This window comes from Euprymna scolopes, chromosome 10 (genome assembly GCF_053919585.1).
Source record: "Euprymna scolopes isolate OS-2025 chromosome 10, ASM5391958v1, whole genome shotgun sequence".
Taxonomy (NCBI): Eukaryota; Metazoa; Mollusca; class Cephalopoda; order Sepiida; family Sepiolidae; genus Euprymna; species Euprymna scolopes.
This window is the reverse complement of record NC_136491.1, coordinates 45,119,569-45,133,635: the sequence shown is the minus strand read 5'-3', so window position 1 is coordinate 45,133,635 and position 14,067 is coordinate 45,119,569. Positions and strand designations below refer to the sequence as shown.

The 14,067-nt window shown below is 29.9% G+C and overlaps 1 protein-coding gene across 3 annotated transcripts in view; it reads right to left on the bottom strand.

Annotated features, from left to right (window-relative positions):
* The window catches only part of LOC145285965 (ubiquitin carboxyl-terminal hydrolase 45-like), a 222,192-nt gene that overhangs the window by 43,867 nt on the left and 164,258 nt on the right, over nt 1-14,067 (bottom strand). For all 3 annotated transcript variants that reach the window (XM_080134493.1, XM_080134492.1, XM_080134494.1), the window contains 2 exons: nt 2,895-3,031; nt 1,867-1,954 (listed from right to left, as the gene is read on the bottom strand). In XM_080134493.1, coding sequence (XP_079990619.1) covers nt 1,867-1,954; nt 2,895-3,031 — 225 coding nt within the window. The remainder of the gene's footprint in view (nt 1-1,866; nt 1,955-2,894; nt 3,032-14,067) is intronic.

Here is a 14,067-nt window from a genome sequence, read left to right as displayed (position 1 = left end):
GAATAAGGTTCTCGTTTAAAAAAAAACAAAAAAAAAAACACTGAATTAGATCAAACAGTTTTTTTTTTGTTTTTTTTTTTACAGAAGAAAATCAAATTTTAGTGAGATCAATTGCAATGCAGCCATCTTGGCAATTTCCAGCAACAAGGAGGAGGGGCCAGCAGAGATAACTCCTAATTCTAAGTTTGTCAAAATTTGATGGGATAATTTTTACAGTTTGAAATAATTTCAAGGATACCTTTTTTCTTTCTGTTTCTTTTTTTCTTTCAAAAAATCGTTTCAAAACTTATTAATAAAAGTATTAGAACTCCAGGCATTCCGCCATATATCTGGAAACGTTTCATTCTGGCATTACTTCCCCTGTTTTCTGGACGGTGGTAGATAATTAGGTGTTCTCAACCAAACATCTTCCAACAGATATTTTAACTGAAGAAATTTATCGTATTCTTAGACAAATTATGAGTATTATTATACTTATTGTTAGTAATAATATTTGTATTATTATTATTATAAATAGTTTTGCGTAAGAATGATACTTTTCTGTAAAAAAAAAAAAAAAAATATGTTTATTTTTAAGAATGTTTCACATAAAAAAGTTAACAAGTTACAAGAAATAAATATTACACATTCATTTTAAACAAAAGTAAAAATTGTTCACATTAAAATGTTAATAATAAATAAAAATATCATAATATTACATTTATACATAATATCTGCTGGAAAATGTTTCATCATGGACGTCAAATCATCTATCACCATCTAGAGAACGGGATGTAAGAATGAAAGGTCTCGTGATATATGGTGAACTTAACGTGCATTTTGACAAACTACATGAATTATATGGAATTATCTCCCCTGGCAGCCCCCATCCTTGTAGCTGAAAATTGATAAGATGGCTGCATCATGATCAGTCTCACTAAAATTTGATTTTCCACATAAAACAAAAAACAAAAAAAAAAACTATTTAATCAAATTAAACGATTTATACTTTATGAGAACTTCATTTCATAATAGGCATGTACATCAGAGATTGTTTTTATCTTCGTTTTTTTTTGTTTTTTTTTAATATCTTTGCTAAATTGCACAAGCACCAAAATTTTTGCAGAAAACAAACTAATCTAATGAAAGTCTGCAGAAGTGTTTTCACGTTTAATATGGATTATTAATTCAGATGAGTAAAATAAGAAAGACAGCCATCTACGAAGATTTATCCTTAAAGATTAGAATTTTAAACTTTGTTATACATTTCAATTTTTTTTTTTTAAATGGAATTCGCTCCAGACAAAACACGATGCCACTTGATGTAAGAAATTGAAATAAAAAAGTATCACTTTAAGGTAAAAAAACAGCTAACAATAATTGATGCAGAATAATCACACTGACAAACCGATTCTCATTAGATCATTGATGTTGAGCCTGGGCAGTACCAAATGGGTGACTATTTGGGAATATGAAGCACTGTATATAGGAGAAAGTTGATACCTCTCTGCAAAAACAATGTCATCATCTCTCCTGAATGAGATATATGTGTAACTAAGAACCACCTATGAATTTTATATTCCCTAGATACTTCCCTCTTTGGTTAATCCCACCCCTACCTACAGTATGAATGTCACTTATACATTGTATTGTTACATGATTGGATTCCAACCCAGAAACCAGCAATTATTTGCTCTTTGTCAGAAATATCGCTCATAGCATGTGAGGACTAATGGACAAAATTGGGGAAGCAATAGTTATAAGGCTGCCAAAAGGACCATCCCTTCAAATTTTTTTCTTTATGTAAGGGGGTAAAAAAAAAAAAAAAAAAAAGAAAGAGTAATCACTTTTTTTTTACTTTTTTATTTTTATTTAGAAAATACCTACCCGGATTTCTTCAGTTCGCATCACATCTAAAAGGTACCTCAGTAATTCATGACTGTCTTGTTGTTGTAATCCCTTAAATCGAGGAGCTCTGAAAAAAGATGGATTCATTTTTTTAATGCTTAATTTTTTATATAAAAATAAAGAAAATTTATCATATTGCCATCTAATTCACACGTGTACATTTATGATGTGTACACACATATAAATTAGAGAACGGCATTAAAAAAAAAAAAAAAAGATTCAATCTTTCTGTAAATGTTAAGAGATGTTAGAAATTATTTGAGAATGGTTAAATATACCTAGTAAGACGGGCAAGTGAAATACATAGATAGTTAAAAGAGATGAGTGGCATGGTCAGTTAATTATAATTAATCATATTAATCATGACTTAGCAAAAAAGAAAATATCTACTGTTGACTTATTTAAAGCAGAGGATTTCTTCCTAAATTTATTTTAAATGGTGGGACAGGCTAAGTTTAGTGTGATGGGACGGATTTATATGTATTTATATACACATTATTGCAATATTTTTGATACAATGAGGAGAGTATAACCACCGAAGATTGGAAGGTTCTACTTATAGACACTGGCAATAGGAACTGATGAATCAAATTGAGCCACGTTCTGCTAAGTAACCAATCAGAAACCAGAATAGCTCCATAAAAATATTAAATCTTCAACATTCCAGCGCATAATTTTTTTGCGTCAACACGAGAAAGATCTTTTGCTTTTTGCCCGCAAATTGATAAAGTCCAGAACCTGTACATAACTAAAATCTCCAGGACTTGTACAGAATAGATACTCATCGGAAACTCTTCTGAAATTAAACATGACTTTTAATTCAAGACAAATACACATTGTTTGTTATTCTTTTTTTTTTGGGGGGGTGGGTGTCATTTTTTTATTACTGTATTATGTCTGTGTGACTTTACACACAACAATCGAAACAAATTAGTTTTAAAAAGTAGGTTATCACCCCTCCCACACACACAAACTAAAAATGATAAAAAAAAGAAAAAAGTTCTCACTTTTTACAAACTTGACCAAAAAGAGAGCCTGGATTTATGGTTGAGCTATGGTTGGAAGAAGTTGTCATTTCATGTAAAAAAGCCAGTAAAGAGCGAGTGAGTGGGCCTGGTTCAGGAATTGTAATATCAATTGGAGGCTGGAATTAGAAACATATCACATCATTAACAATTATTCATACACAAAAAAAAAAAAATCGGAATGTTGCAAATATCTGCATGTATATTTTTAATGATATCCTTGAAAAAGACTTTAATATTCAATTCATTCATCCGTCATGAATAAATGTAGCCACCACTTTTTATACAAATAAAAATGATGAACACAGAAATGTATGACAAAATAAGTAAAAAGGAAAATGATTTTTTGTGTTTTTCAGGAGGAAGGTCTTTAGTTTTGTTTATGATCAACATTTATTCACTCATTTTTAACTGCCTCGGAATGCGATCTGGAAAGTTATTGGCTCCATATTAGTCACAAATACACATGAAATAAACGACTGAATAAGAGGTTCTTGTCCAGAATTCTCCCTTATTTAAAAAAAAAAAAAAAAAAGAATCTTGCGACAAAATGAAAAATATCATATTCCTAAAATTAAGTAAACTGATCAAGTTTTATTTTTATAAAGAAAACCATTTTTAAGTGATTAATGGGAATTCAGTCATTCATCATAAACTTAGTAAGTATGAATTATTGTTGAGTTATCTCCCTTGTTTATTTGAGATTTTTTCCCAATGGCAGGCAAGACAGTCATTCCTTGATTGCTCATAAAATTCGATTTTCTTATTCAAAAATAAAACTACTTGATCAATATATGTGATTTTTGGAATACAATACTTTTTACATCGTACAAATTTTTCTTTATTTTTTTTTTTTTTGAATATTGGGGAAATTCTGGACAAGAACCTAAGAACCTAATAAGATCCACTTTGATAAGATGTGAAAACTGTTCAGTGTTTACAAGTGTTGTCAAAAAAATGTTCTCTTCAATGTCAGTTTTATTTGCTCTGGTCTTGGCCAAAAATCAAGAGAAAATGCTTTTGGGAACATTTATCACAATCTGTAACTATTTAATATACAAGATTATCTGACCTATTAAAAATATTTTAACATTTTAAGACCAAAGTGCCAGAAAACACTCAGCTCAGCAGATCAGAGCATCTATAACACCAATACCCTCCCTACTCCCAAGATATTTTTATAATTCAAAGCAGCTCTAGCCTGCTGAGGTAGCAAAAAAAAAAAAAAAAAAACGAAAAAACAGCAGGTGTACATTTAAATTGTAATCATTTTAGATGATTGTTATTGCAATGGCGTTCACCCAGATAGAGTTGAATCCTGCACATAAAACTATATAAACATACCTAACTTTATATAGATAAAAGTTGAAGTTTGTTTTATGAGCAGAAATTCAATATATTAAGTTTTGTAAATAAAAATTTTATGATGGTTGATATTTGATATATCTTTGATAAGTTTTTCAATTTCAGGCTTATCATCTTTCAATGAATATTGATGACAAAAATATTCTGAAATGATCTGCATGGTATTAGTTTATCGTTCAGTCTCAGAATTAAGGTTTTATAGCATTTTCTGATTTAATCCAGTAACATTTGTTTTCTCACCAAAAATAATTAAAAATAAATTTTCTTTTTCTATTTTTAATTCTATTAAAGACTTTAAAGATATTAAATCAGGAGTGGGCACAGTTTTGACACACGCACCACATGTATTTATAAAACTCGAAAGATGAGGATATGTAATCAACCTTCCTTCATAAAACTCATCTTTTGACATTAAAATAAAATTCACATTTTTAGTTAAAAAATGTGATTATTCATAGAATTTGGTCAGGAAGTTGTATAAAATGAGAATGATTTCCTCTACCCTCTTAAAAAAAAAAAAAACAAAAAAAAAACAATAAAAAAAGTTGAATGCTGTGCAGTGTATCAGTCTTGTGAGTCAGCCTTACTCACGCAAGATCAGGTAATAATTTATAACATATGCAAAACCACAAGGTTCCGCAATAAAACAATAGCAAACAGCAATTCTGTCAATCTTCAGTGGGCCGAATTAAAAAAAAATTAACAGGTCAGACTTGCAGCCATAGTTTACCCATCAGAGTTAGATTATGTTCTGTTAAATAGATGAATGTAATCTTAAGATGAAAAATACTTGGTATTTTACATGCTATCATTACAGTTAAAAAAAAAAAAAAACACCATAGGTGAATTACAGGAATTCCAAATCTGATCACATTGAAATATCTAACCAAATATATAATATTCATTTTAACAAAAAAAAAAGAAAAGAAAAACAAATTAAAAAAAAAAAATTGTAAATATAAATTTTCAATGATACTTATTTAAGCCCACTATGTGCTTTTGTTGTCTGCAAAACTTTACAATCACACCCTAAATAAATGACCTAAATCTAAAGAAAAAGAAATTTCTGGAAGCCACTCCAGACAAGATATGAACCATTAGGGGAAGGTAGAATCACTTCCAGACAAACCCAATCTGAAAGAAATCCTACCACCAATCCCCAAAATATCAAATAGGTTAGTCAAAAAGTAAGCCCTTCAAAAGGCCAATAGGGAAGAAAGGGGTTACAAGGTTGGCTGACAAAAACTGTCTACTTCTTAAAAATAACAGAGAATAAAATCTTTTTTATGGGAGAGAAGTATTTTTTAAATAGACAATTGTGATAATGACCAATTCTATTTGAGTAGCTAACAAAATATTTTCTTCAAGAATACAACACCTACAAATGGTAAAGAAAATAACATTTTACCAGAATTCACAGTTTGAGGGTGTAAAATTCAGGTTTTTCTAGTCATCATCGGTAATAAATTGAAAATTGAAAGCCTTTTTCTATAACCATGACAAAGAAAACCGTTTTTTGTTTTAATTATTTACTGTGTATCTTACTTTTTGCTTGCTCAATCAAAACCACACACACACACACACACACACACACACAAGGTGGTTTCATTATGTTTTCAGACATTTTTGTACAGGCATTTAAAATTGCTGTGCAATCTTGAAAATTCAGTATGTTATTGCTATACATTCTATGAGATAACTGACCAATTTTTATGATTTCACATTCAAATGAACAGCTACAACAGAAATGAGAATATACCCTACTAAAGCCTGATTGTCACAGCTGGTAAATTCCAAAAATGTAATTTGGACGTGAAGATATTTTAGAAGAATGATATGCAATAAAATTTATATTTTTTCTTCTTACAAACATAATAACTCAATTCAAATTAATCAAAGAAAAAAAATGCTGATAAAAATTGCCTTTGTTTTTTGGTGTAGGGGAGGCAAGGAGCAGAAGTTTGGGGACACAAGCAACAACAGTTCATGCAGCACAACAGGAATAGTTTAAAGAAAAAAATTCTCTACATACAATGAAACTGAAGATAAAAAATAGTTTTCATAATATTTAATTCAATCAATCTTGTTTCTTTGTTCTACTAAATAAACTTGTTTAAAAAAAATTGAAACTTAAAAAAAATGGACGCATTTATTTATTTTTTTTTAAACTAAATTTTCATTTTATACAGATTTAAATTTATTTCAAAATGAAATATAATTTTTGCTGGATTAATAAAACATCTTTGAATTAATGTCAAGAAATTTAGGTTATAAATGTGTAAAGAATTAAATTCGATCCTTAAACTCTTCCCTGATTATACAGAGTATTCATGGGATAGGAAGCCTGAATGGTTTCTACATTCTATCACTGAAATTAAATTTATTCATCAAAGAAATTTTATTGTCAATAATTTCCTGAAGTTTCAAGAACTTTATTGTGCAATGTGATAAGTCTTGCTATGTTTTTTTCTTGTTTTTTTTTTGTGTGTTTATTTCTAAATAAAAGATAATTTTCCCCTTTTTTATTTTTTAGCTAATGTGGTGCTTTCAAAATATAAAATATTTTTTCCTTAATTTATTTCTACATCATTCAAAATTGCAAATTGAAACAGACACTGAGAGATATAGCTTTTTTTTTTCAAATGAATGTCAATTCAAAGTAAACATTCACTTCACAAAACCAATGTTGTGAGACACACAAATGAAACAGTTTTTGGCATAATTACAAATAAAAGAAATAAAGGAGGTTTTTGTTTTATCTTTTTCTTTATATATATATATATATATATAATAAAAAAAATATATATATTTCTTTATATATATATATATATATATATATATATATATATATATATATATATATATATATATACACGAAGTACCTTAAATAAGTTTCTAGACTTTTTTTGTACAGACATTTAAAATTATCGTAAACTCTTGAAAATTCAGTACGTTATTGCTATGTCTTATGAGATGACTGACCAATTTTTATGATTTCAGGTTCAAATGAACCACTACAGCAGGAATTGGAATATACCCTACTAAAGCCTGATTGTCATGGCTGGTAAATTTCCAAACTGTAATCTGGACGTGAGGACACTTTAAAAGAAACTTGAAAAAATGCCACAGAAATGTATGGAATACTTCAAACTGCTTTTGGGCCATATTGCATGAATCGGGTATCAGTTTTTGAGTGGCATAAGAGATTCAAGGAAGGCAGGAAGTCTGTGAGGGATGGTGAAAGTTCTGGAAAGAGTAAGGAAGTCAGAACACCAGAGTTGATTGGCCAAATAAAGAATTTCATGGATAAGGACCGTCATGTGAGACAATAAGCGCACAGTTTGATGTCAATGTGGAAACAAAACAGTTCCTCACCCTCCTTATAGTCCAAACTTTGCTCCCCGTTACTTTTAATTATTCCCTAAGCTCAAGGAAAACTTTAGAGGCTGTCATTATGAGACAACTGAGGAGACGAAAGAGTCTGTGACAAGGATCATTGACATGCTCACACAAGAGGACTTCCATAGGGCCTTCCAGAAGTTGTTGGAATGGTACAACAAGTGCATTGCAGCTGGAGGAGATTACTTCGAAAGGGACTAGACACGTGTACTATCAAGAAAAGTGCCCACACAGAAAAAAAAAAAAAATTTCAGGAAACTTATATAAGGCACCTCGTACATATATATATAATATATAAATAATTAAAGGAAAAAATAATGTGCATTCAACACTGATTTTGCTTAACCATCAGACTTTCTCTTAATAATGATTCACCGACATACTCCTAACCCACTAATTATACACCTACCATGTCTCTAAACCAAAACACCACTGCCAAGAATTTTTTTTTTGTTTTTGTCAGTTCAACTTTTTCTTTGATCCACAGATAAATGTGATTACATTTTTAAATCATGATTGCTATTTGAGTTTGCCTATAAAAACATAACTTAGATTAAATTTAAACAAAATAGACATAATATCCAAATATGGAGAGACTATAACCAGGACGTGTTGATATGTTAGATACAGAGTCATCCGCGTCCGGAAAATCGTCATGGCATCTGTATATAATGTTAAATAAAGTCGATATATAACATTTATGTATTTTCATTTATCTTTCTAGTCAACATTTAATATACTTTATTATTTGAATATGTATTATTAATTTCTTATTGTGATTGTTTACATATAGATATTTGATAAATCAATGTATTTATATAAGAAATTTTACAGACAAGATTTTAGTTTTTTAATCTACCAAAAGTTAACTAAATTCTAATACAATCTCCAATACTTATATATAACTATGTAATTACAGTATTTATAAACTAAATTCAAGAGCAAGTGATGCAATAAGAAGAGCCTCAATGACAGTAAGCTATACATAGTATTAATTTAAAACCGATTTACAATCAAGATTTATATGGAACAACAGAAAGCTCATGAAAAAAAAGTTTCTATTTAGTTTGTTTTGCTTAGATGAAGATGCTTGTGTTTTTATTGAAATTTTTAAATTTTAGACGTTATATTAAGGATATAATAAAATTGGTTCATTGCTAGTTTTTCATAAGCTAAAAACAAATATTTCATTTCAAAATATTATATACACAATGTATGGGGTTCACAAGCAAAATAAGCTTGGAAACCTCTGATCTAAAACCACAATTATAATTCTTCCCAAAAAATGTATGCATGACATGATTTGATTCCAGAGTTATGATCTAACTCAAATAGTAAACCATAGCTACCATTTAAGTATGAATAGGATGACAATAATATACATGGTACAAAAAATCTATAAAAAAATAAAAATATTTTTAGATTTTAATATTGAATTATTTTGTCTTTTTTTTAATCATTTTACAACATCTATACTATAAGATTTGAAGTGAATCTATACAAAATGCATATATATATATATATATATATATATATATATATATATATATACAAGAGAAATACACAATGCAATAAGATACATAGATAAAAGTACACTCTAAAACACATAACAAATGAATAGTATTTTAGATAGATGCAAAGAATAAAATCTTTTTAAAGTCTATACTTCAATCTAAATAAAATCACTCAAATTTACATCCAACACAACTAGGTCAGAGTCTACTAAATGTTCAACAGCTAAGACTAGTGGACTAATAACATAAAAATATATGTTTACAACTAATTATGACTAATATGCATGTTAGACATAAAACAATTCATTCACAATCAAAAGCAAACACTGATTCAGAAGCAGCCTTTACACATAATCATTTGGATAAAAATATGAAGTGCCTTCAATAAAATTGTTGTAGACTCTTGAAAATTCAGTTTGTTATTGTACTTGTACTTGAAACGACATTCACCCTGGAGGAGTTGAGTCGGCTTCATGAAGATGCACATCTCGTACCGCTGCGGCCCAAGCCCGGCGATCGGAGGCAAGATCCCGAGTGAGCAATAGCCAGTCCCGTCTCCAACGAGACGGGCTATAGATGAGCGGGCCCGAAATAAGCTCAGCGTCGGCTTTGATAGTCCCGAGCCACGTTCTTAGCTGGCCACCGACACGTTTTTTCCAGCCGGGTAGAGGACGTGGGGAGATAGCCTCGTGGATAAAGACCCCTGCATCACAGCGAGAGGCCTGGCCGAACCATTGAAGGCGTCGGGCCCGCAGTAGGTCAGTAATTGCCTGGAGATTGCAGCGACGCCGGACTTCTTTGTTGGCGACGAAATCCAAGGGAGTTTGTTATTGCTATACATCTTACAAGATGATTGACCAATTTTTATGATTTCAGGTTCAAATGAACAACTATAGCAGGAATTAGAATGCACTCTACTAAAACCCGATTGTCACAGCTTGTGAATTTCAAAAATGTAATCTGGACGTGAGGACACTTTAGATATGCAATAAAATTCTGTTTTAAACTTGGAAAAAATACCACAGAAATGCATGGAATGCTTCAGACTACTTTTAGACCATCTTGCATGAATCGAGTATCAGTTTTTGAGTGGCATAAGAGATTCAAGGAAGGCAGGGAGTCTGTGAGGGATGATGAGAGGTTTGGGAAATGTAAGGAAGTCAGGACACCAGAGTTGATTGGCCAAATAAAGAATTTCATGGAAAAAGACAGTCATGTGTCTATAGAGACAATAAGTGCACAGTTTGATGTCAGTGTGGGAACTGTACACACAATTATTCGTGAGGAACTGAGATGCGGAAGAAGTTTGTCCCAAGATTACTCAGAGAAGATCAGAAAGAAACACATTGTCATGACAACGATGGCATCAAGACAGTTCCTCACCCTCCCTATAGTCCACACCTTGCTCCCTGTGACTTTTGGTTATTCCCTAAGATCAAGGAAAACCTTAGGCTGTTGTTAGGAGAAAATTGAGGGGATAAAAGAGACTGCGATGAAGGTCATTGACACGTTCACAAGATAACTTCTACGGAGCCTTTCAGAAGTTGTTGGAATGGTACAACAAGTGCATTGCAACTGGAGGAGATTACTTTGAAGGAGACTAGAGTTTCATGTGTGGACTATCAATAAAAATGTCCATACGAAAAAAGTTTGGAAACTTATTGAAGGCACCTCATATCATGCAATATTCTTATTACCTGCAAAGCAATTTACGCAAATTTTGTGCATTTTTTTTTTTAATTCAATATAAGAATCATTATAGTATAATACCCAAGGTGTTCATAATTTACACCATTTTTGCATAAGACAAAATACAAAATTTAAATTCAAGAAGACATTACAGATTTATTTTTCTTTCTTTAATCAAGATAAAGGGTAGAAAACAAACAGTCAAATAAGATGGATGAGAAAGGAAAAATAAATAAACAAATAAAAAACATGGATGAGAAAGGAAAAATAAATAAACAAATAAAAACATGGATGAGAAAGGAAAAATAAATAAACAAATAAAAAACATGGATGAGAAAGGAAAAATAAATAAACAAATAAAAAACATGGATGAGAAAGGAAAAGTAAATAAACAAATAAAAAAACAAAAACAACATTGCAAAGTTAATTTACATTTGACAGGTTTCAATAAGTTAGCTTAACATAATTAGATATTTAAAAATTTAACCAATTTTAATCTTTATTTGGTTTTTAATAAATTTCTAATGATAACAAAACATTTCAAATTCAAATCCATTTTCTAACAATCTTTTTCTCTCAATTTTCCATTTTACATTATAAACGCCCTCCCTCTCAATATTTTATAACTATTTTTTGTAATTTAAAAATTTATGTTACCAAAACTCAAATCAATTGTTGGAAGATTTATCATTTTGATCCCTCCCCTCCCCCTTATATTAGAAAATATTTCTATTTTCTTGTACATTTTTGAAATTTTATAAATGTAAGTATTCATAAATACTGTTTTTAAATCAAATGAGACTTGTTTTGGTTTTATTAGTATAAAATAGTATCTGAAAAAATTACAAGCATTTCCAAATTGGAATAGGTAAATAGCATTTCAAGATAGAACAAATCAAAGAAACCATTGTTTATTAAAAAAATAATATTTTTAAAAATTTTTATATGTATTTTAAATTGCAGCCACCCTGTAATTCATTCTGAAATATGAGTGGGTTTGAATCATGCATCGTAAAAATCACAGCAATTACAACATGCTAGTTGAAAATTTTTTTGTCAATGTGATAATTGTTGTATAGAAATATACACTTGTGAAAAAAAAATGGTATTTATATTAAAATATGCAACAAAAATAAAAAGAAATCGATATAAATTGTTTGACAAGATGCTAGTCATGTTTTTTTTTCTAATTTTCTTTTTAATTATAAGCAGAAGTCAATTCCTTGAGACATTTAACTTTATGTTGTATATATATATATATATATATATATATATATGCGTGAAAATCATTGGGAGAAAAAAGATAGAGCATGTGAAATCTTTTAAACCCCCCCCCTTTAAAAGGACTACTGGGTCTGCATTGGAGTTTTAAATAAATTAGGGGGGGGGGGGTAAAGTGGTCTTTAAAAACAGTTCAATGTTTTTAAAAGATGTAGGGCTGTATTTTGAAGCAGGTAATGTAAAAAAATTGAAAGAAAAACAAATTTGAAAAAGGAAACAAGTGAGAAATCTTTCAAAAAGAAAGGTAAACCCTGAATAAAAAATTAAAAGGTATAAGAGGGGAAAATTTGGAGAAAAAATATAAAATAACAATATTGTTTGAATTCTTTAAATGAAATACATATTTAAGTGATAATACAATAATATTGATTCTGCAAAGGCTGCTAAACATGCAATCAAATGTCAAGCACTCAAACACTGATGGACAGACAGACAAATAGACAGAGCTAAATAACCCCCTCCTAGGGGTCGAGAGACGCAGCAAATGAAATACAAACAACAGAAATAGATTCTACAACATTTTAAGAAAACAAAATTTTTCAACCTATGCAAATCATGTTAGAATGAGGGGATTGGGGCAAATAAGGGAGGAAGGTGGGGATCAAAATGGAGAAAAAAAAAAAAAAAAAGCAATGGATTTAGGGGAAAGACTAAAAAGAAAGAAAAAAGGATGGCTTGCAAAAGAATAAATCAAGAAACTTAAGTTGGGTTTGAAAGGAAGAAAAATAAAGTAAAAATATATTTTTAACTCCAACTTATGGTCGGATATTTAAATGAATTTCGGTGATAAGAATAACAAAAGTTCAGTGATAAGAAAAGAAACAAAAAAGGTCAGTAATAAGAAAAGAAAACAAGTTAAATAAAGTAGATAGGGGAAATTTATTTTAAAGAAATGACATTATTTAACTTTACATTTCAATAATTCATTTTAATATATATTACTTTTCTTTGTGTCTAAAACAGTTTATAATTATCTATGGGGCTTGGAACATAGCGGGGGGGGGGGGGGGATCCAAACAGGATTTGGACTTGTGCTTATAAAGAGGGATCATTTTAAGTTTGAGTCGGTATAACCACTTGCCCATTAGATCTAGAATTATTTTAAGGTTGAAACAACTCAAATACTTTGTCTTGGCAGCATTACAAGTTTGTTTTTTTACTTTCTGGTTTACATTATTTAACCAAATCTACTCAAATATTGTGTTAATTGTAAAATAACGTGAAGTAATTAAATAACAGTGGTGGGACAATTCCAATATGCTTCCCCGATTCCAATACAATTACCAATTCCGATTCTTTATAAATCTCTAAATATTTAACAATAAAATAGTTATTTTGTCCCGATTACTGTAAAAACACAACTTTTCATGTACATATATTTTCTAAAATGTAAAAACACACTTGCAAGGGGTGATCTATAGATTCCAGTTTTACTGGATGTTTAAACCATTACATTATTTTATTATTACTACCAGCAGTGGAAGATTTTCCATAAACCAAAATCAGACAAAAAAAGATAATTAAATGGAATCGTTTTTGGCATCGGTAGATAAGCACCAATTTTATAAAAAGTTCCAATTTTGCTGATTCTCGATTAATCGTCCCAACACTAGTAAATAGTGAAATAAAGCAGACCAAATTTATGAATATTGTAATACGTAATAATGAAAACTTAAATCAGTAAAGAGATTTAGCTTAAACGTTTCATTATTACATTGTGAATCCAGATATTCATACTTCCTGTTATGGGTTAAATAGTAAGCTACAAAAATCCTCAGGCTTGCTGGCGTAATTAGTCCAGGAAAAGAAAAGCTTTGAAATAAAATCAGTTCTGTATATCCAAGTATTTTCTCCAGTCACATTGGACTTCTTCATGCCACCGTGATGGCCCAAGAGAAAGTGCTGTT